We start from the raw sequence: 22,849 nt of genomic DNA on the forward strand, positions 1-22,849 counted from the left end.
CATTACAGTAAAAAAAAAAAAAAAAAAAAGGAAGGATGGGGATTCTCTTTGAAGACACTATCACAATTACAAGGTTAGCTTCTCAGAAAACCTTATTAAGCTAAATGGCAGGTTTTGACTTTTTCAAGAAAACTTGAGGGGAAAAAAATCAAAAAGATCCAAAAGCCTGATCTAAGGAAACCCAGGAAGGCTTTGAGACGCCCACTGGTGTCATACTCTCTGCTGCCTCCGGAGGTTTGATTATGATCAAAAATATGTTACTTTTCTGTCATTTTAGATAAAAAGGATAGCTAAAGTAATGATACTAAAGTGATACTCTCTAACCATTTCATCTACATTACAGATTTTGATGTTAGCTCATACAGATGCATTGTTTTCAGTGCAGATCACTGCAGACAAACTAGAAATGTTATCACTGTAATGTTTTGGGTTAGTTTTATCAACATTTGCAAGTATTTCATTTGTTTAAACTCTCTGAGAGTCCTTTCAATTTAAATTAGGAAAATAATCAACAGAGCTTTGGTCACCTTGTATGTGGCTACATGTAGCTCATGGAGCATATACGTGTTGTTCATAGTGCATAATTCATCAGATTTTTGCATGCAATAATAATCAACAACATCTTATATAATGTGTAGGTCTTAAGATTATCACTTTCATTTTTGCTGTGAAGAGAACAATAAATTAAAGGATCTCTTCATGTGAAAATAAAAACCTGTGAAGTCTTTGCCTTCTATCTTCCAACTGCAACCAGCTGAAGGCCTGGTTTCATACATGACACAGAGAAAGCTGCTTCCAAGCCAAAAAGTAATGAAGGTAAAAAGATTGTGATTCAGTGGCAAAGAAATTATACAGCACCAAGTCTGATTTGAGCAACACACAAAATGCAGAGCTAGTGTCCCACAGGCTGCAGCCGTCTTTCCACCCATCACAGTTAATCATTAGTGGCATGTTGATTAAATATTCCCTCAAGGTTTTTTTCTATCTATCTATCTTTCTTTTTTTTTCTATATAATTTGCTAGAGCCTTTGCATTGCTCTGAGATTTGCGTGTGACAGAGGGCAAATAACAGAAATAAAGAAATAATGCAGCTCAAGTACATTCAAACAGGCTGCTCCATTATCCTCCAAGGTGAAACTGCTGTGGGTCAGTGCAGCACAGAGGGACTCTGTGGTGGTAAATGATGTTAGTGTGCAGCTCCAGGTCTCACATAGTGCACAGTGTGCAACACAGACAAATGCAAAAGCCCAAATTTCAGACAGACCCACTGAATCTCTAAACTGCTCACACAGTCATCTACGTGGTTGTTCATTCATAACTTCCCTGCAGAGTCTGTGAGGACAGCGTGTTACTGCAGAGCCACAGCCTAATGCCTAACACTGTTGGCTTTGGCTCACAGCCACAAATCAGCCCTCATCAACACAGGCTGTTCACAGCTGGTGGTGATTTCTATCAAGGCAGTCTCACAACACTAGACATAGATTACACATATAAAAAAAGATAGAAATAGAAGCCTTTGAAAAATCCATAAAGCCTAACAAAAACTGAACATCAAGGACATTAAACACAGATATAAATAGAACTGAAAGATTAGAAAATGGTACATGAAAGAGAGGAAACAAAAGGCAAGAGGCATTTCTTAATCGTGCTTCATCCAAATACTGATTCATTTTTACTGCATTCAAAACTTCATTATAATCTTCATTGTAATGACTGGGAGGTCAAATGGCTACTGGGGTCTTCAGTGGATATGCTGCACCATGACAGTGATATTTGCATAACGGAGCAATACTGCCCTCTTCTGTTCCCTCTAAAGTGGTAGAGGAGGAACAAGTGGTAAACTGAAGATCTTGGTGTTAGTAGCTGCATAATTTAAAAAAAATAAAAATAAAAATAAAAAAGAACTACTGAGCAATTGATTCAATTTTGTCAAAAAACAACAACTTTATCTTCTGTTCCTTCATGCAAATTACGTGAAATTAAACACACACATTGCTAGGCAATAACATCCAGGTGAATTTTTTCTGTAGCTAGTACTTTCTGCTTGTCTTCAGTCAAAAAATGACATATCAGTCCCAAAATATCAGAGCATCCAGGTTTCATGAGTATTTGCACCACCTGTTTGTGAGAAATAGATTTAGTTATCATAACTCTGTGGTTGTATGAGTTATATCAGTTGAAAAAAAATTATAAAATAATCTATAATCTAAAATGATACAGATGTTCAATAAGGGATTGATAGATTGTATTGTACCCATAGATTGTATTCCACCAAGTTACTGCTCTGTGGGATAGTGCGTTATATTTCCTGAAAGACTAAACTTTGGGCAAAATGTCCCATGCTTTATCCAATCAGAGACGGTTACGAACCATCTGCTGTATTGCTGTGTTTTCAGCCAATCAGCGCCGTCCTTTATTAACATTCTGACCAATGGCGTTCGAGATTCTTCACATGTCAGCCCGAGGAGATGATGTGTATATTTTGTACACAACGGAGCTGACGCCGACACGAAGTCGATGTTTGAGTGAAGTAGCGGTGAGTTTAGTGTTTGTTTCCAGTTTAGAGTCGCACACAGGGACGACAGACGAGCTGTTGGAGGTGGAGACCTGAGCTGAAACCCCCCGCGGTGTCTCCGACTCTCCGCTGTCATGTTGGCCGCGCTCTCCGTCCTGCCCGCCGGCCGCCGGCCCTCCTAGCCGGTGTGGGTACAGCCTACATGGGCCACCGTGTCGACGACGGAGGATGGACGATTTAATCTGGGAGCATCATGGCTGCTGTGACGGTGTGGCGTTACACCAGTGGCCGAGTCCTGGGAGGATGGGGCCCGCTGCTGTGTGTCCTGGTCGGCTCTCTGGTGGTCCTCCTGATGCCCCTGGTTGGGGTGGAAAACGAGTGCTGCGCCGCCCTGAAGGGCATCGCCCAGCTCCGCTGTCATCTGTGGGGCAGCGCGCAGCAGCCTCCGGCGGTGCAGTCCACCAGCCTCACCGTCTCCTTCACGGCCCTTGACCTGCTGCCTCACAGGTCCAAGCCGAGCAAAGGTAATCCAGAGCAGATGTAGCCTACTGATCCACTGCCTTCACAGCTCAACCAGGTACCATATGTTATGTTGTCTCAAGGGCAACATCCCAACATTTAAAGTTCTCAGGTTAATTAAATATGACGATTTGGGCCTACAAATTCCCAAAGCCACGGTTTCCTGTTATGATCATTTTCATGCAATGTTATATTTTATGAGCTAAATCAGAAACAAGTAAATAGGTATCATGTTGCACTCCTATCATCTGTTATGTAGGTAGGTAGGTAGGTAGGTAGGTAGGTAGTCTAACAATTCACACTTGAAAGGTGTTTGTACCAGTGCTTCCATAGCTCAGATGTGTAGTGTGTGGCACTGTACCCATTACCTAATGTTCACCATTGTAATGTCATATAATACGTTATGATGAATATCAGTTTTCTAAACAACAGGTTATTTGATCACTGCTGGAAAATGATCCTCTGGATATTATACTTATATCCAACACTGCTGTGCTCTGTTGTCTGTTTGTTTCACCTGCTGTTGTTGACAGTGTCTCTCACGCTCTGTTTGCAGAGATGGAGCTGGAGGCCAAGGCGGCGCTGCAGCAGGCTCTGGAAATGAAGAAGCTGGGGAAGAGAGGAAAGGCTCACAAGCTGCTGGTGCATGCACTGAGCATGAACCCTGATTTTGTGGATGCCTTGACAGAGCTGGGGACCATTCTGGAGGAGGACAAGGACGTGGTCCAGGCAGACCACCTGTACACCAAGGCCTTGGCCATCTCCCCGTGTAACGAGCGGGCTCTGGTCAGCCGAGACCGAACCCTGCCCTTGGTCGAAGAGATTGACCAGCGTTACTTTAGCATCATTGACAGTAAAGTGCGCAGGCTCATGTCCATTCCTAAAGGTAACTCGGCGCTCCGCCGAGTGATGGAGGAGACCTACTACCACCACATCTACCACACGGTGGCCATCGAAGGCAGTACCCTCACTCTGTCTGAAATCCGCCACATCATCGAGACACGCTACGCCGTCGCTGGGAAGAGCCTGCAGGAGCAGAACGAGGCCATCGGGGTCGACGCGGCCATGAAGTACATCAACACCACCCTGTTGTCCAGATCAGGAGCTATGGCGGTGGGCGACATCCTGGAGATTCACAGACGGGTGCTCGGCTACGTGGACCCCGTGGAAGGAGGGCGGCTGCGCACCAACCAGGTGTTCGTGGGCCACCACATCCCGCCGCACCCCCAGGACCTGCAGAGACACATGCAGGAGCTGGTTCAGTGGCTCAACTCTGAAGAGGCCCTGCAGCTGCACCCTGTCGAGTACTCGGCTCTCGCCCACTACAAACTGGTGTACGTGCACCCGTTCGTAGACGGCAACGGACGCACGTCGCGCCTGCTGATGAACCTCGTGCTCATGCAGGCGCGATACCCACCCATCACCATCCGCAAAGAGCAAAGGGCCGAATACTACGCAGCTCTGGACACGGCTAACGAGGGCGACGTGAGGCCTTTCATTCGCTTCATAGCCAAGTGTACTGAGATAACATTGGACACACTGTTGATTTCTACGACAGAGCACGCCGTGGGACTGCCGGGAACCAGGGACGACCAGGCCTGTCCCGACTGCAAGCAGACCATCCCCATCCAGAACTGAGCCAGAGACGCCAGCATGCAGACATAGGTTCCAATTATTGATAAATAACAATCTAATGAAAATAACAATCGTGACATGTGTTGCCTTGTTCCACCTCACTGTCCCTGTGCCTCAGTCTCAGCTCTGTCCTGCTGAATTCCTTGAAGCTGCTGCAGGATGTTGAATGGATTTTTTTTTCTGCATTTATGGTTTGTTTGTTTTTTATACAAATCATTTTCCTGCACAATGAAAAGAAACATTTTCTTCCCCACTTTTAATAAGTAACAGTGTTCCCATGGGATTTAAAATCTTTTTGGTTATCATTAGAATCCAATCGGAAGGTTTGACTACTGGTGATTTGATGAGGAAACAAAGCTTTATGTCGTTTGACTTGAGATGCTTTAGTAATTTCCACTTAAGATATATACAGTCAGTGAACATTTAGTTCACCATGTCTCATAATGCTGAAAGCACTTTGTTTGAATATTTATTTTATTTTAAGATGCAATTGTTGTCTGAACTTTCATAATGTCTTCAGATTATAAACTTTCAGAATGAACAACGCTGTGAGTGTCATACTGGGATCAAAGATGATTTATACATCTTAATTAAAACAAATTTTAGAGCAGAAAAAAAAACATGACACAACTTGTTTTAATTTTTCTTTTTTTCCTACATGACCCAAAACACAGGGGTGAATGAAACAAACAGGAAAATAAATACAGTGATTGAACAGAAAAATAGCCATTTATTATTCACCTATTCAAAACATTGACTATATAAATCATACAAAACAACAGCAATGCACTCACCTCACCTTGGGTAAGGTCGAGGGTGAATTCTAAAGACCAACATATTTATTTTTTTAATTTTTAATTTTAACATTAGGCCACTTTGGTGAGAGCAATACATATAGCTTGTATTCCATCTGTTTTTAAACTTAGATTTGTATTTATTACAAACTATGGTGACCTTTTTGAAATCAACAGACTGAACATTACATACACACTCTTCACTATCCAAACAGGGCAAGCAGACTGCTGGACAAATGGTTGACTCCTAACAGAGGAAAAACAGAAATGGGAAACTGCATAGATTCTCTTCTCGTGTAGAAAGGAGCTGCAGACCTAAATAACATGGAGATGAAAGCAGAAGTCTCTTCATCGCAGCTCATCTGACACCAGCTTCATACAGACTGTGAGGTCATCTTAATGAACCCATGAAGAAAACCAGCTCCAAACCACATTTATAAAACTGTACGACTACTGTCCACGTGTACTTACTAATATTTAAGGATATGATCTAACTGTTTAACATCTAAAACTACTTCATGTGTTCTCTTATACCAATGAACGGTCGCAGGGCTGCAAGCAATCCTTATTATATATGAATCTTGTTATATTCTCAGTTAAGTGTTTTGTCTACAAAACATGAAAACTGTGAAAAGTTTGTGACATGTCATCAATTGTCTTTCTTTGTCTCATCAATTGTCCCTTATCGTTCAATTCACCATAATGTAAGAAAAGTAAAACCCAAAATCAAATACTGTTGAAAATTTCCATAAATATGGATTTAAAAGGGTTCATTATCAAAACAGTTACCAATTTATTTTCAGTTAATCACCTGCTCATTGCAGATCTTGTTGTGACGATTAGCCACTTTATGTAAACCAAACTAAAAGAACATTATGTTTAGTCTGGGATGTGTCCAGCCACCAAAGCAGCTCATCAGACTACATTCAATCTGAATCATTAACTTTTAATGTGCTATTAATGTGCACATCTGGAATAGCAAATGAGATGAAGGGAGTACGGTTCATTTCTCACTGTAGCTCGATTTCATTCCCAACATACACATCAGACTGATGTATATACGTACTGTAACAACTACAGTGACTGGATGATGGATGTTTGTACCCTGAACAGACAGGCCACATTATCAGTGATGGAAGTAAAGTATGCAAACAGATAATTCATGAGAAAATATAGTTTGTATATACTAATAGCAATATCATGTGTTAGCAGTGTGACATGAGGACAGTTGTCATACTGTAACAACTTGTCTTGAGGCCAAGATAAAGCCAGTTCACTAATACTAATTTGCTGGAGCCTGTCGGGTTCTCTTAGCATCACAATATTGATGATTACTAGCAGATGGTAACTCAGAGATGATATTATGCTAAACAAAAAAAATAATGATTAAGCTGTAGTATAGAGTCACAAAAAACTTTGCTAGTCTTGTTAGCTGTGTCCTCCTCCTCAGAGGTGAAAATAAGTTACACAAAAAAAGTCATAGGTTTCCTAAAAACATCTGGAGAATATGTCTTTAAATCACTGTAGCACGTCCAACTTATGTACACACAGCAACTATGTTACACATCTGTACTGTCAAACCTTTGCATATTACCTTTTTTTTTTTTAAACAACATTCTCAAGTTTTGTTGTTTTGAATATTTAAAAAAATACTCTCTCATATGCTTCTGTCAGGTCCCCTTCACATTTCACAACAAAAGAAGACACCTTGCACATAAGGCTTACAATTTAAACACAGTATATTTACACACAAATATGATACACTTTTCTCTTATAAAATAGCCTGCCAGCCACCTTCAAACACATCCAACAAAAACAATCTGTCACACTGGTGAAAAGTCTCAGTGGGGTTTGTGATGGAGGGCAGGAGCTTGGCGATTAAGGCAATCTCGCAGAACGGATGATAAACATGAACAAACAATGAGATTAAAGGGAAGTCAGGAAACCAATTATGGAAAAAAAAAAATCACCAACACTAATTTGTAAGGACACAAGATGGCTTTCAGTGTGAAGGCGTTCAAAAACTCTCTTGCTCATCTTCTCACTTATTGAGAAGCATCCGGGCAAAGTCTGAGTTTGACAAGGGTTTCGTCTCTGAGGCTGCGTTCGCCGACGCGCTGGCTGCTGCCGGCGCTCGCTCGGCCGCCGTCCCGTTCTCGACCTTGCTGGTGGCCTCGCTTTGTCGGTGGAGGGAACGAGGGAGCAGCGACAGCTGGGTGCGTCCTCTTCCTCTCCTGGGAAAAGAGAGAGAGAGAACAGCTCTGTATCTGCTTCTGTGAACGTGTGAGAATGGCAGACTTTCACAACAGCAGAAGAGACGTAAACTTACGCTCCAAAAACCTGTCGAGGCATCAAGTCCGTGTGTCTACTGGAACCAGGTTTGTCCATCATGTTTCTGCGAGGGGGGTTACTTATAGCAACAGAGATTTTGTTACCCTCCACTTCAGTACTGTCCATTTTCAGAACCGCCTGAGATGCCTCGATTTCATTTGCAAACTCAACATATGCCAGACCCTGCGGAGACACACAGCAGGAGAGCCAACAGTTAACTCCTCACTCAGACCGCACTAAGCATCTGCATGGTCGAGGGTGGTCACTTTTTAGCTTCATCAAGAACTCCATTTTTAGCCAAACATCTGTACTCTGTCCTTCACTTCACGCCTCACCTTGGGTTTTCCTGAGCGATACGTGACCAGACGAACTTCTTTGATGGTGCCATGACTTTTGCAGATTTCCTCCAGTTGCTCCTTAGTGCACGAGAACGGCAGCCCGGAAATGAAGATTTTGTGTTTCTCCATTGCTGTGTTGTATTTGAACACCTACGGAGACAATATGTGAATATACGGTATGTCACATTCTCCTTTTTAATGTCACAAAGAATCCAATTTAATTTGTACAGTCACGCTGGAAATACAGTTGGGGTGATACTGCCTAGATTTAGAGATTAGTAAAATTTTCGGTAATTGTTGCAATTGCATTGTATGACCTGACCCTGATAAGTGGCATAAAAGTGACAGATTAACCACTTAGAAATAATTAATTCAATTAAATGTGCAGGTCACTTGTGTTCAGTACAGAGACCAAGCTGTGTTCCAGTGACTGTGAACTCAAAAACATTTGTTCTACCTTCATCAAATGTGAACAAAACTCTGTATGTGCGTGAAAGAGCACAGGATGTCTCCAGTGAGTTCAGTCAAGCTTCAGTTATAAACACACGTGATAGGCCACACCCACTAATTCCCAAAGGGGTTAAACCCTTATTACTTTCAAGGTAAAATTTGTAAATGAAAGATTATTTAGTACTGTCTAATTTCTTTTTTTAAGAAAACTCATTGAGTGTTTTTTTAAGACTGTTTGATCCCCTGTCATGAAAACCAGATGAGTCCCCTCACGGTCATATTTACCTTAAAGTCAGGGTTTTTGTTTTTATCCACACAAGGCGACACAAACATGGGCCTGCCCTCCACCTCCAGTCTGTCCAGCTTCAGGGCTTCGGGGACCGACACCTGGGATTCAAACTGTATGTAGCAGTAGCCTTTGAAGGTTCCTTTGGTGCCGAACACCGGGCGAATCTGTTTGATGGGACCACATTTCTCAAACAGCGGCTTGAGCTTTGCCTCTGGCTCCTCCATGGTGTACGCCAGGTTGCTGATGAACACACTGCTGTTGTCGTTTCGAAGCTCTGGCTTGTCCTCGACCTGCCTTTGGGCCGCCGCCGCTGCGCCGTGCTGGACTTTTTTAGCACCAGGTGGCGCAGGTTTAAAGCCGGGGGGAGCGTTTCTCCCAAAGAGTCCTGTCTCCGTCTCCATGTCCTCTGTGCTTTGGTCCCCGTTTCCTCTGTGCCTTTTAGGGGCTTGTTCTGTCACAGAGAAATAAAAGATTAGGAACATGAATAACATTGGACTGAAAAGTCAAAGCGATAGTTCAACATTTTGGCAAATTGGCCCATTGCCATAATCCCTATGGTTCTTGGAGTAGGTTCGTTACCTTTAATTGTCAGTGCAAGCTATTTTTAGAAAGTCGGGAGCTGCTCAGAGCTACACTACGGAGGCTAATAGGATTTCTTGGTTTCCCTCATCAAACTCATCAAATACACAATCCAACAACTCCAAAACACTCTCGTGGACAAGTTGTGACCTGCACATTCACCACGCTATGAGATAATAACGGAACGTGGAGTTGCTGGATTGTCTATTTTGATGAGTTTGATGAGGGAAACCAAGAAATCCCATTAGCCTCCGTAGTGTAGCTCTGAGCAGCTCACGGCTCGGCTCCGCCGTTCTAAATATAGCTTGCACCGACAATTAAAAGTAACGAACCTACTCCTAAAACTATAGGGATTATGGCAATGGGCCAATTTGCCAAAATGTTGAACTATCCCTTTAAGTTATAACATTCACACCAAGTAGTGTATCTTACCAGAGTCTTCATTCCATTCGTCCTGATCATCATCCTGCTCCGCTTTCCTCTTCTCGCCGAATCGGGTTCCCTTCTGGACCTTCTTCTGAGTTTTCTTGTCTGACTTGGCTTTCCGCCGCTGCTCAGCTCTGTCCTCCTCTTGGCGAGCCAGGTTGGCCTCCTTCACAGCCGCCTAACAGATGGGCACAACATGGTAACATTAGCCGAGAGCAGCTGAAGGATACTGCCCCACAGTGCAGTGCTGGTATGACGTATGTGCTCACCTTTGCTCGTTGCTCATTAACCCTGTTCAGCCGGGTCTCCGTCTTCAGCACTGCCACATCCCAGTCCTCCAGAGAACCTGCATGTGTGGACACCAAATGTAGACACATTGTCATTTGTGATAATCAAATCTATACCTTTTGCTTCATTTTCATTTTGGGGCTCACCTTCTACCCTCTCGAAGGTGAGCAGGACTTCACACACATGCTCTGGGTAGTCTGACGTGCACTGAACCGCTCTGTGAAGAGCTTTCCGGCAGTGAACAGGGTCTCCGTAAGACCTGCAGTTAAAGTAAAAAAAAGAAAAAGAAAAAAAAAAGACACATTTTGGTTAAATGATTAGTCACCAGATTTCAACAACCTCTTTCTCCTCAGATGTGCACTGACAGACCTTTCAAGGTTATAGTACTCCAGCCACATGTTGGCATATTTGGCATTGCCTTTTGTCATGATGCTGTCCCACAGTTCTCTGGCTTTTTGTATGTTCTTGCAGTGGAGAGCCTGGGAGCAGAAGGAAAGGAGAATTATGAAATGTTCAGTTGTGCATCTTGTTTCCATATTGCACATGTGGCAGTGTTGTGTTTGTTCCTATTAGAATTTAAAACATGCATTGAGATTAGCAGGTAAATGACAATTTAGAGTAAATATGTCATAGTCAGGGCTTAAAGTAAAAAAAAATCCTGAGCCTGAACTTTTTTCCTAGGAGCGGGGGTGCAGTGGAGCCGACGCATAGCCTACACATTATAGGCAATTTAGAAAACAACTTTTTGGCATTGTGCTTGGTAATGTACACAGGGTTCATACACATTTTAACCAACAAATTTCCATGACTTTCCCATGACTTGGCAACAAGTTTCCATGACATTACAAGACCTCTAAAACATCAATATATGCATGAAATGTATGAAAACTATGTAAAAAAAAAAAAAAAAAAAAAAAGTGGAAAAAATAGATCTAATGACAATGGGCTTTATCCTTTTTCCACTACTTCCTGAGCTCAAGCCAGCTTCATTATTACATACAGACAAACTGATAAATCCAGGTGTGTCTGACCTCACAACAATGGTCATTCCCCCCAAGAAAATAAATGAAATGTGATTTTAACACATTGAAGCATTCTGGTGTACTCTGAGAAGAACATGAAGGGAAAATTTGTTTCAGATTTAAAAAAAAAAAAAAAAAAAAAAAAAAAGCACATTGAGTATTGACTGAGGGTCCTAATAGCTTTGTTGCCTTACAATTGTAAAGCAACAAGGCATGGCTGAAGTGTATTAACTGAACTCAACTGGTCTAGTGGGGAGCAAAAACAAATCTCATATTTTAAATCTAGGGGTCTGGACCAGCCATTCAAGGGCCCGTTTCCTCTGTTATGGGGCGTGGGGGGGGGAGGGGCACGTCCGTGCAGCGTTGCGCTGCGGACATGCACGGAGAAAAAAAAAAAAAAACGAAATCGAATGCGCGCCGTTACGTCCGCTCGGACCACCAGGTTCGTTTGTGCCGACGTCAACAGCGGCAAGAGACCCGACGCTACCTGGCGTATCACTGCCTCCAGCGAGTGACTGAGTCACGTCACCAGGCTCATACAGTACGTGCAGGCAGGCCAGGGTTGTCTTGCATACGACACATTTAGCTTTGTCTTTGTCCTCCGTCCTCTCCAGCCATGAACTTCTCTGTGTGCAGCCAAATATTGTGTGTGTTTTTTTTTTTTTTCTGAAATTTTCAAACGCCGGAGATCCGGCACGGGGCCGGAATACTTTAAGCCCTGCATAGTATTTGTACTCACTGAAGTGTTTACACAATATAACTTAAAAATGCACAAAACTAATCCATTAATAACGTCAATAAGTGAAAAGAACACACACACTAAAACCCAATTTAATACAGGGTTAACACAACTGATCATAACAGAGGTCCCGCTCTTGAAAATGGTCGTCATAGTAACAATGCTTACCTCTATTCTTGCCCAGACCTGCATGATGATACAAGATGGATCTCCACTTTCACCAAATCCTGCAAAGCCACAGCAGCAGTGAATCACATGAAAACCAGAACGAGCACAGCAGGAAAACAAACCTCAGTGAAACCCACTTACTTTCTTCCACATCTTGTTTCATGTAGTCTAGAGATCGAGAGAAGGTTCCTCTCAGCTCTTCTAACTCTTTACTTGATTCTGTTGAAAAAAGAAAGAAACATTACAAAAAACTATTTGAGTTAGGTTTTTTTTTTATTATTATTGTTTGACACACGGCTGCTCACAAACTGCTAATCACCTTTACTGAAATCCACACGTCTCCTCAGGTAGTCGAGGTATGCCTGCCAAATCTCCACATAATCTGTAGCTTGAATGAAACCTGCATTCAGCGCCTTCTCAAACACATCTGTGAGGAGGGAACAGGAATGGTGTAATATTAGAAAACGAGTTCCAACATACGTCTAAAAGGATTATTTCCCTGTGACTGTGCTATCATTTAAAAACATATTGAAGCTAGGTACGACTCTCCAACACTTAAATTGTACATACATACACTAAATACATGGAAACAGCAACCGAGTCGTGATCTGTATGGCTTCCTGCTGCACTCTGCTTGTTACCTGAGACCACCTGGTGATCGGCTCCGTGCCTCTCCAGAGCTAACACGTAGCTCTTCCACAGACCCATGGTCCACGGGCAGTTCCTCACAGCACGTTCATGAATGGGAAGAACCAAATCTTTGATCTTCAGCTGACGATCCTACAGAGCCCAGAGAGACTCTACACTTAACACTGTGGCCACAAGGAAATCCAATCCAGTAAAAACAACAACAACTTGAATTTCACTGCTTTACCCTTTGCAGATGAGAAAAAAAGATAATCATTCTTATATGTAAATTGAAGATTGTGTCCAAGTTTAGTGTTTAAGGCATCAGAAACAATCTTTGGCTGTAATTTAGCGAGATAAGCTCAACACAAGCTGCAACACTTTTGATCATGGCTGTGTTGCTCTTGCTGGCAGACAATGAAATTGGCAAGTTTCAGGTGCCAAACAAGATCAGTCTGACTGGGAGGTAATGGTGTGTGAAAACAGCTCAAACCCTACACAGCAAACATCACAGTCTCACCGGGAGCCAGCACCACACCAATCACTGACCGGTACTCACAAGATAGGTTGTGTATTTTGCCCACATGTCTGGTACCAGGCAGTTCTCAGCCAGGGTTCGCTCATAGGTTATCTGGATCCGAGCTGGGTCGCCCTCCTTTAGTTCAAAGTCGATGTAGGTCTGATACTCGGCCAGCTTCGGAGGCTCCGCCACCAGCTGCAGCGAGACAACAGCATGCAGATGTTAGACAGGGCAAATAATGCAACAGATGCAACATATTATGTTCAGACAGAATTGTAGTTACCAGTGCCTCTTCAAAACCTTTGCACTTCTCCATCTGCTGTGTAGCCTTTTTGTACTGATGTACGACCGTATCGCGGACCCCATGCTCAGACCACTCCTCGTATTCTGCATAGGTGGCTTGCATGTCTATAAGGAAACCAAACACAACACAATTTGAAAGGTGCTTTTCCCTTTGTCAGCATCATTAACACAGATACACACACCATATTTATGTGAAGGAGTAACACTGAAAAGTATCAGTTTTAAGTACATGTTTGCTACCTAAGCTCTGCTCCATATTTTAGCAAACTGAAACCATGGTCAAAGCCTAAGGAGGAGTTCTCTCTCTAATCGTGTATCGGTATTTCAAAGGCCACGTCACATCACTGCCTCTTTTCACTTATCACTTTTTAAATGAGGTAATTCACAGTTTTTCAGGGTGGCCCTTGGCCATGACACACGGCCCTCACAGCAGGAATCATGCCCACTTTACAGCAACCCGTCTGGACAGAAGAGGCGTCATGCTTACCCATTAAGGGGACGGCCAGCTGGCGGCGAAACAGTGTATGGATTCGCTCAAGCTGAGTGTTCAGCAGCTCCTGCTCCTCGCGACTGGGAATCCTGCCAGGAGGAGGCTGAGAGGAAAGGCAGCAGAGAAAACTGTGTCAAAATTTAGCAAAAGCCCATTTAGTCTCCAATCAAAGGGATTCAAGTAATTTCATTTTGAATTGCAGCAGTGGATTATCACATCAAATGCACGGACAAAAAGAGAAAAGAGACTGCAATTACCTGGACCATACTACTTCTGCAGGACAAAAGTAAGTCTCTTAAACAGTGGTGTCTTAAATTATATTATATTTTTTTAGACTAGCTCAATAAAATTAAAATCCTTCTTTCACGTACAAACATCATCAAACAAATTCAGAGTGTATGTGTCACCACCACTTCTGAGATCTGTTCTACTGATGGAAACACAAACCTGTACTGTGGACAGGATGGCGTTCTCAAACTCTCTGTACGCCTCCCACACTGTCTGTCCCTTGGTCATGTGAAGCCCCACAGCCGTCACAGCTCTTTCAAAGATGGATCGCACTTTCTCTATCCCACCTGGTGAGCCCATGCCGCCAATTGAATACTGAGCATATTCGAGCCAGATATCTGGACCTGGACATAAAGGCACAGTTAAATATTAAGATTATGAAATAACTTAATGTCAAATTAAAGGCTGTAACAATAGTGTGATGTACTCACAGATGTAGTCTTTTATAGCTTTCTCAAAAAGTTCATATACTTTCTCCCGGTTTGGCTCCTCCTCTGTCAAGCGGATCTCATCCTTGAGCCAATCCAGCCAGATCTCTGCAGGATTAAACAAAACCAGGTTTCAGTTTCACAAATAATGCAGGGCTACTTTGGGTCTATGTTATTGACCCCAATCAATATATCAGACATATACCGACCTTCAGTGAGAGGGAAAAGTTCACTCATCTTCTGCCTCGCCTTTCGCAGTCGGGAAAGCTCTCCCTCTTGTTTCAGGAGTTTGATGAGATCCACATGGCAGTTGTAGTCGAACGCATTGATTGACAGCTGAAAAACCACACAAAGATGAAAGGGGGTGATGTGTTAATGCAATGAAATACTTGAGCTTCTGCTGTACTTAGCTGTGATTTATTTTCACTGCCTAACTTGAATATATTGAATTAAAACTATAATTCGATTGCAGCACTCTTAATAAATACAGTAATTTTATAACCCAACTATTTAGGCAGCAGTTTGTTTACAGATTTTGAGCAAATTCAATACTTTAATCATAATTAGTATGCAGTTTAATGGGATAGTCCTGTTTCAACATTCAAATTTTGAGGATTTGGTGTGCTTCTTCAATTTACGTAAAGGGTTCATTTGTGTTACTTATAGTTTATTGCACAAAACAAGCGTATTGGAATAATATTATTTTCTAAGAGAAAATAAATCAAGGATGAAAACAACTGTTAGTAGGAGCCCTTAATTTAGTTATAATTGTTTGAGGTTCTTTGTCTAAACTCTTTCATTCTTGTCATTTGGCAGCAGTTTGGTGCTGGTGAACTGTGCCTTGTTATTCTGAGATGTGCATCTAATGTTTTTATTTATAGCAGAAGAGGTAGACTGACTATTGAGAGACACTTTTCAGTTTAATGCAACAGCACCACAAACTGCAGCCTCCAAAATGACCATTACTGTACGTTGAATCAATACCTCCCTGAATATAGTAACATAATACACTTTAGTAATGGCTGCATTTACTACTCAGCTTTACTGTTGAACTGCATTAGTTTGAGCAAGGTGTACCGTCCTAATAAACCTTCAACTATGGCACACAGTGATACACAGGTAACGTGATTTTGTATGTGGAAGCATGGACAACAACAGCCTTTAATATACGTAATGAATCGTTAACAATCGGCACAGATACAACTCCTTAAACATGAAGCTAGGACAGTGTGTGCTAGTGTCTACTACACATGTGTACTTCTTCTCTGACCACACTGGAGGCTGCGATGCCACACTGACTGAAAAGTAGAGAGACGCATGTGACACCGGACTGAGAAGCAAGCCATTAGCATCACAGCTAATCACGACAGCTACGTGAATGGCGTAGTTATCGAGCACACACGGCGCCCTTTTAACTGTTTATTATAATAACAGAGGCAGCAATTAATGTTTCTACACGTCTTCTTTCCTCTGAGCCCACAGACAGCGGGACAGAGCAGCCCGCGGGTTGAAAGCTACAGACTGGTTGTAGTCGGGCTGTGTTTGCCGCCCATTCATTCTCATTAGCTCCTCGGCTAACCTGAGTTAACTACGCTCGGCTTGGCTGTTGTTGGCTTTAATTACCTGCTCCTCCAAACGCTGGATTTCGGCTTCGTTTTCCTTCTCATCTTCAGACGAGTCCTCCTCCTCCTCGTCGTCGTCTGAATTTTCTACCCCCATGCCCTCCTCCTCGTCCTGCTGCTGCTCTCCGTCCGACTCCATCTCTCTCTCCTCCATCCCTGCATCTTCCTCCTCCATGTCTTGCAACTGCGTTTGCTCTGCGTTGCCTGACGCTGCCATGTTGGATCGTCTGTCTGCCTGGTAACAACCTGACGAGCCCGCGGCTGCTCCGGGAGAGGCGGAGCCAGCGGAGCGCTGCTCTGCCTGAAGCCGCCGAGGAGCCGCTACAGCACCGCCTCTCAGCCAGGCGGACTCGGACCCCTAGTGGTGCTTGGTGTAACTGCAAGGGGTACTTGAAAAATGAAAAAATAAAGTCTATGGATTGACATTTTGTAACTTCGTTTCATTTATTATTATATAAAGTGATGTGACAAAAAGGCACCATGAAATGAAAACCAAATAAAAGAACAGACAAATTCACAGACAACATCATTCCTAATAACAAAAGAGCCCGAAAAGGAATAGGAGGAAGTGTTTTCCACTTATTTAGTGCTACCCCACATACACATAAAAACTAAAATGTATCTATTCTGCAGATAGCAAATTAGGCTGAAAGTGAAATGAAACAAAAAAAAGCACAACACAACAATACAATTTTATTACTAAAGGCAATTTGCAAAGGTTCATTCATAAATGTGAGTTTAGGGTTTACACAAAGAAAACCCTATGTTGTTGCTTTTCACAATGAGCCCAAATCAGCATGTTTCCTCTTTCACGGCCGAAGTTACAGGGGGAAACAATTATTTCAGACTGTCTTTGATAAAACTAGAATACTAAAACGATGAATCAAACATTGCAAATGTGCGTAGTTTCCTTTATTTAGATGAAATCAAGCCCAGTTGTATCATGTTACACCTTCCCTGGATGCACGCGCGCTCCCGCGGCCAGGGGCAACTGTTCCTACCGGGGTTCGCACCTTGGCACGACCCCTGCTGCTGTGCAGTGTAACCATGGATGTATTAGTGAAACCACGGACGGTTGTATCTGTGGTGTAACCGCCGCTGTCGGTCGCTGGTTGGCGCTGCTCCGTCGCTGGACGCTTCCTCCTTTCTCTGTTTGTCAACAAAGTCCAGTCTTCACCGCTCGGCTCGACTCGTTGGTTTCCGTCTATCATCGGCATCGAGCTGAACATGGCGACCTTCTGCTTACGAAACTCCGCGACCTCGCTGTTGTTATTCAGAAGGAGTTTGTTGAGCCCGCGGCTGAACGCTGTCTGTTCATATCACAAAAAGGTAACCGACTAAAAATATGTTTCCAAACTGCTGCTGTGATGAAGTTAGCGAGCTGGTTAAGTTACCCAGTTAGCTTGTCGTGTCTGTTGTCTGTCTGTTGTCTAAGTACGGTTGGCTAACCTAATCAACAGAGCAGCCTACTGTCGTTTTGACTCATAATAACCCGAAACAACAGAGACGTAATGTATTGTTTTCTTCACCCGTCGTGACTCAGTTGAGGTTTACTTTTTAATCTCATGTTTTCTCTTTGTTTTTTTTATCGTATATTACTGATGTTTCTATCCTGTAATGCTGCCTTCGTGTGCTATGGTACAGATGGTATTTTCCACTTGTGACCTGGTATTTACTAGTGCGTTGTGTTCATGTGCTTTTGTTGTTGTACAGAGAAAATAAAGATGGTGGACACACAAATTCAGACTTGTTACTTGGGTAAAATCATAGATGTACACACGTGCGACATCTACATGTATATATCTATGGGGTGAAACAATCTTGGATTGCCTATAGTTCATCTCTTACAGCAAGAAGATGAATTATCAAAACTCAAACGGTAAATATTAATATTCATGGAGATTTAGCACTGGCTATTTGGCTAGCTTTTTAAAAGCGTACATAAAGTGAATAGCTGCTAACTGTTTTCTAAAGGCTTGCCTTGCTTACCATTAACGAATCTTGCGTTGCTCGCCGCCATGTTGAAAAGGTCAAAGGTTATTCTCATCTCGGCAACTCGGGCATCAAAAAATTCTACGAGTTGCCCAGTGGAAAATACCACATGAGAGGGTGTTCATGTGCACTTTTCAAGTCGTCTTTTGGTATTTACCATAATTACCATAGCACATGAAGGTAGCATTCTTATGTTGCTATGGACCTCTCTTTAGGATGTGTCTTTACTAAAGTCTATCTATCTGTCTCCCGAAGGTGGTGGACCACTATGAAAACCCCAGAAATGTGGGCTCTCTGGACAAAAGGTCAAAGAACGTGGGCACTGGGTTGGTGGGTGCACCAGCCTGTGGCGATGTAATGAAACTTCAGGTAAGGTGGAGGTGTCACATCCAAGTCACTGTTGCCATGTCTTAAAACTTTCCGCTGTGTTACATATAGGCGTGTTATTCTCTGTGTCTTTTGCAGGTCGAGGTGGATGAAAACGGCAAGATTGTGGATGCAAAATTCAAAACCTTTGGCTGCGGATCAGCCATCGCCTCCAGTTCTCTAGTCACAGAGTGGGTGAAGGGGAAGTCGGTGAGTTGGTACAGTACAACACAGATAGTAAGGAGAGGCTTTATCGTGTTTTTTGTGGTCTGTTTGTTGTTGATCTGGTTGTTTTGCTCTCACCCTGCAGGTCGACGAAGCACTGAAGATAAGGAATACAGATATTGCTAAAGAGCTCTGCCTTCCCCCAGTCAAGCTTCACTGTTCAAGTAAGTTATTAACCTAGAAACTTAATTCACAAAGAAATTGATAACAAATGAATGGAACAATTTAGAACTAAAAGTATCTCTGTTAACCTTTTTAAATGCTAATTGAAATAGTCTCCTAGTTTCCTGAGCTCCACAGTCCACACAAAAGAGTTGTTTTGATGATAGTTGATACTGTAGGTACATGACACATCCATTCAAGGTCTTGCAAAAGTGTCCAGTTTTCATACTCATACTCAAAATATTAATGAACCCCCCCAATGACCTACACTGAAGCATATGCATTTTTAAGTTTTTCCAATAATTTATTCAGTTTTTAAGTTGTTACCCATCAATATTATTTGGCTACTAGGACACAATATAAAAATGGCAACCAACCAGAAAGTTTGCCTTTCTGTTAGTTTAGCTGTTTAAAAGGATATTAAGCAGTATGGTAAATCCATGAGAAATATTATATTTTTATATAGTTTGAGTAATAATGTAATGAAACACTATAAGGCAGCTACTTAATTCATTGGATTAGCCACAACTAGATATACTCAGTGGTTTGATGCCAAAATAATTCTGATTTAAACCAGCATATACCAAAGCTTTTTCTGTAGCTAAACTTATCAAAATGTTTCTAAACCTCCACCTCTCCTTTTCTTTTAGTGCTTGCAGAAGATGCTATAAAAGCAGCGCTGTCAGACTACAGACTAAAACAACAGGACAAGAAGGAGGAACGTGTCAAAGCCAGCAGTTAGGGCTATATGGGGTATCAAACTGATATCTCTGCACCAGCTAATGTCTTGTTGCCATGCGGTCTTGTAGATGAGTGGCCATAATACTACATCCGGTCTTGCAGCCATCTGGAATTTCTGGGAGTTTAATAGCCTTTAAAAATCTCCATGGTTGTTGGGTCAGTCTCTTGACAAGAATACCCATATGTTCAAGTGCCAGGTGTTAATGGTGTGTATGGATTAATCTCATCAGATGATGAGAAATGTTAATTAATTAATGCTTTTGGTGGTGGAAGTTCATGGTGAATATTCTTAGACAACTTTGATCCTGATTGCAGCACTTTGCTATACAGAACACAACGGAGATGCATAGTAATTCAAAAGTCGAGATCAGATTTTTGGGGGTTTCTTTTGATACATTTCTTTAGGCTTTATTTTGGCTTGAATGCATTAAATAATTGCTCCCTTGTAGAGGGTTGAGTACGAAAAGGTCAACAGCTAAAGTACATGTACAAAACCATAATACAGAACATTGTATGAGACTGTGCTTATTGTGAATTAAACGATCTAAAAACATTTCCAGTCTGTGTCTTGGCTGATGTCATCCACCAGATCCCACATCGAGAGGAGCCACCATCTGTTGACGTAAGAGTACCTGTTTCAATACAAGAAGCACTGCCAGCATTAGGAGAGCCACTAACACGCACAACACGGCGAGTAGAGCGACGACCGCGGCCGAGTCTTGTGGTGTGAGCGGCCGTGGGTGGGGAGTCGGCCAGGCTGCATCTCTGTTCGTAGAGAGCAAAGGCCGTGTCCCCTCTGCAGAGGTTGTGTTACTCTCAGGAGACAAACCTGTGATGTTTTCTCTGCATTTCTGTTGCCCATCAGGAAGAGCACTGGATGTTTTCAAATGGGAGGGGCTCACCGATTGTGTTTTATTTAGGAACAAACAATCCTCGTAGGTGAGGGTCTCTAAAGTGTAGTGTTCAATGAGAGCGACTCTTGATTTTGGCTCTGACAAGTCTCCCGCAGTCCTCTTGTTTTCAAACGAGCCTTGCGCTGTTGGCACCTCTGTCGACGTCTCCAGCCTCCTCTCCGGGGCAGAGTGAGGGTCCAGGCGGTGCGTCCGCTCGTTTGGCTTCAGCACGCGAGGACAGATCGCCATGACGGAGAGGTTGAGGAGCAGACGGTGAGCGAGATGGACAGGCTCGGTGCACACCAAGTCCGTGGCCATCTTCAGCCTCCCGCTCAGCAGCCAGCGGTAGAGATAGAGGATGTCACACTCGCACACCCACAGGTTGTTGGTGAGGTCCACGGATCTGAGACGCAGCAGGCCGTCGAAGGCGCTCTCTGGGACGGAGCGCAGGCAGTTGCTGTTGATCCTCAGGACCTGCAGGTTGACCAGGGCGGACAGCGAGGGCAGGTCCAGGGTGGAGATGCAGTTGGCCGAGAGGTCTAGATGTGTGAGCGATGGGGGGAGGTTCTGGGGGAGGCTCGTGAGCTGGTTCCCTCTCAGCGACAGGATCTGCAGCTTGTTGAGACCCCGCAGGGCCTCGGGCTGGATGGCACGGATGCGGTTGTCCTCCAGATCCAGACGAGTGAGGTTCCCCAGCTGCCTCAGGGCGCCCACAGTGATGTAAGTGATCTGGTTCTCCTGCAGCAGCAGCGACTCCAGGCTGGCGGGCAGGCCGCGGGGGAAGCGGGCCAGCAGGTTGTGACTGAGGCTGAGCTCCTGGAGGCTGGAGAAGGGGCGCAGCAGGTGGTCCACGTTGCAGAGCTGGTTTCTGGCCACGGACAGAGCCGAGGTGCTGAGAGGGACGGAGCGAGGAAGAGACCTGAGGCCCAGGGACTCGCACAGGACCAGAAGTCCTGGGTGAGGACAGCAGCAGCCGGGGGGACAGGGAGACATTGTGAGGCAGGCTAGAGGACAGATGCAGAGAACCAGTAGGACACCACATGTGTACCAAAGCATGACTCACTGCGAAGAATACCAGAGGAGAGATGACCACATTAGGCACATCAAACTTTGTGAGAAAGAATCTGATGCCTCACTTATTTGAACTAAAAATAGAGTGGTACCACTTCAGATTAATGCACCCTTTCTTAAGGGTTTATAAACTGTAATTAACGGCTTTATTAAATAATTAATTAACTTGTAGTTGTAAGTTGTAGCTCAGATATTCATGGACTAATTGACCACTGATCTTTTGGAAGAGAGCTGCAGGACATCTGGACTAAAATCCATTAAAACTTTAATAACAGATTATCTATTGATTTATTAACACTTAACAATTGTGTTATATTTGGAATTATACACAATTATAATTACAACTCTTGCTCAAGGTTTAAGACACTAGAAACCTTTGATTCTTAAGTAATGACTTGACTTGATTTGACTTAATTAGCAGCTGCAGGACTGTTGTTGTTTTTTTACCCTTCATGAATGAATTTAGTGACTTATCATCCACAGGGATTCCCCACAAGTCATTCTCATCACTAGTTGATTTATAATGAATCATGAAGCTGTTACTAACAACTTATAAACAACTTATAAAATGGTACAGAAAGAGATATAAAAGCAGGAGCGCTCACCATTCCTCTGTTTCTGTATTATCTGCTCCTCCGTGGAGATGGGCAGGCATCTTTCCCCATGGTCCTCACATGATCCAATGTCTCTCTAAAGATAACCCGTTAGAATTCCAGGCAGATGCTCATCAAAGTTTAACGACAGCCTTAAGGTGCTGTATTACCTATTCTGGATCCTCTTCACCATTCAAATTGATTGAGAGGCCATATTGTCTGTCCGTGGCAGACGGTGAAGGGAAGAGACATGATGTTAAACAAAGGGAAAAAAAGGAAACGACAAGAGACGCACATGTTCCCTCATCCGAGAAGCTGGAGGTTCCTGAAAGCTGCACAGATAGTGAATCTGGTGAACCTGCCCTGTGAGAGAGATTGCTGCTGAATGATCCTGTGGCCAAGTGTCTTGTGGTGGGAGGAGTGAAAGTGAAGGGG

The 22,849-nt window shown here is 43.3% G+C and overlaps 3 protein-coding genes across 4 annotated transcripts; 2 read left to right on the forward strand and 1 right to left on the reverse strand.

Moving 5' to 3' along the window:
* Positions 1-2,467: 2,467 nt before the first annotated feature.
* Positions 2,468-5,261, forward strand: ficd (FIC domain protein adenylyltransferase). The gene is made up of 2 exons (XM_083979953.1): positions 2,468-3,039; positions 3,591-5,261. The coding sequence occupies exons 1-2, from the start codon at positions 2,769-2,771 to the stop codon at positions 4,670-4,672; spliced, it is 1,353 nt and encodes a 450-aa protein (XP_083836079.1). The 5' UTR covers positions 2,468-2,768; the 3' UTR covers positions 4,673-5,261.
* A 137-nt stretch (positions 5,262-5,398) lies between these two features.
* On the reverse strand, positions 5,399-16,614 carry sart3 (spliceosome associated factor 3, U4/U6 recycling protein). Of its 2 annotated transcripts, none has more exons than XM_083979946.1 (19): positions 16,373-16,614; positions 14,959-15,085; positions 14,753-14,857; positions 14,481-14,665; positions 14,031-14,136; positions 13,524-13,648; positions 13,280-13,435; positions 12,735-12,873; positions 12,413-12,520; positions 12,235-12,312; positions 12,094-12,152; positions 10,534-10,643; positions 10,311-10,423; positions 10,146-10,222; positions 9,883-10,054; positions 8,868-9,316; positions 8,130-8,282; positions 7,793-7,977; positions 5,399-7,697 (listed from the first exon to the last, which is right to left on the reverse strand). In XM_083979946.1, the coding sequence occupies exons 1-19, from the start codon at positions 16,586-16,588 to the stop codon at positions 7,505-7,507; spliced, it is 2,856 nt and encodes a 951-aa protein (XP_083836072.1). In that variant the 5' UTR covers positions 16,589-16,614; the 3' UTR covers positions 5,399-7,504. The 2 variants fall into 2 exon arrangements, with proteins under 2 accessions (XP_083836072.1, XP_083836071.1); XM_083979945.1 differs by having other exon boundaries at positions 8,868-9,322.
* A 775-nt stretch (positions 16,615-17,389) lies between these two features.
* iscua (iron-sulfur cluster assembly enzyme a) lies at positions 17,390-20,412 on the forward strand. The gene is made up of 5 exons (XM_083979965.1): positions 17,390-17,700; positions 18,619-18,732; positions 18,829-18,939; positions 19,040-19,118; positions 19,767-20,412. Exons 1-5 carry the CDS (start codon positions 17,599-17,601, stop codon positions 19,856-19,858), a joined length of 498 nt encoding a protein of 165 aa, XP_083836091.1. The 5' UTR covers positions 17,390-17,598; the 3' UTR covers positions 19,859-20,412.
* Positions 20,413-22,849: the final 2,437 nt, after the last annotated feature.

Source organism: Trachurus trachurus (genome assembly GCF_905171665.1).
Source record: "Trachurus trachurus genome assembly, chromosome: 9".
Classification (NCBI taxonomy): domain Eukaryota; kingdom Metazoa; phylum Chordata; class Actinopteri; order Carangiformes; family Carangidae; genus Trachurus; species Trachurus trachurus.

Coding starts and splice junctions, on each gene's coding strand:
- ficd (XM_083979953.1), top strand. CDS start 2,769: ATGGCTGCTGTGACGGTGTGGCGTTACACCAGTGGCCGAGTCCTGGGA. Junction 3,040..3,590: donor CAGGTCCAAGCCGAGCAAAG/GTAATCCAGAGC, acceptor CTCTGTTTGCAG/AGATGGAGCTGGAGGCCAAG.
- sart3 (XM_083979945.1), bottom strand. CDS start 16,588: ATGGCAGCGTCAGGCAACGCAGAGCAAACGCAGTTGCAAGACATGGAG. Junction 15,086..16,372: donor TCCAGCGTTTGGAGGAGCAG/GTAATTAAAGCC, acceptor GTGGTTTTTCAG/CTGTCAATCAATGCGTTCGA. Junction 10,644..12,093: donor AGGTCTGGGCAAGAATAGAG/GTAAGCATTGTT, acceptor TTCTGCTCCCAG/GCTCTCCACTGCAAGAACAT.
- iscua (XM_083979965.1), top strand. CDS start 17,599: ATGGCGACCTTCTGCTTACGAAACTCCGCGACCTCGCTGTTGTTATTC. Junction 17,701..18,618: donor TCTGTTCATATCACAAAAAG/GTAACCGACTAA, acceptor TGTCTCCCGAAG/GTGGTGGACCACTATGAAAA. Junction 18,733..18,828: donor GCGATGTAATGAAACTTCAG/GTAAGGTGGAGG, acceptor TGTCTTTTGCAG/GTCGAGGTGGATGAAAACGG.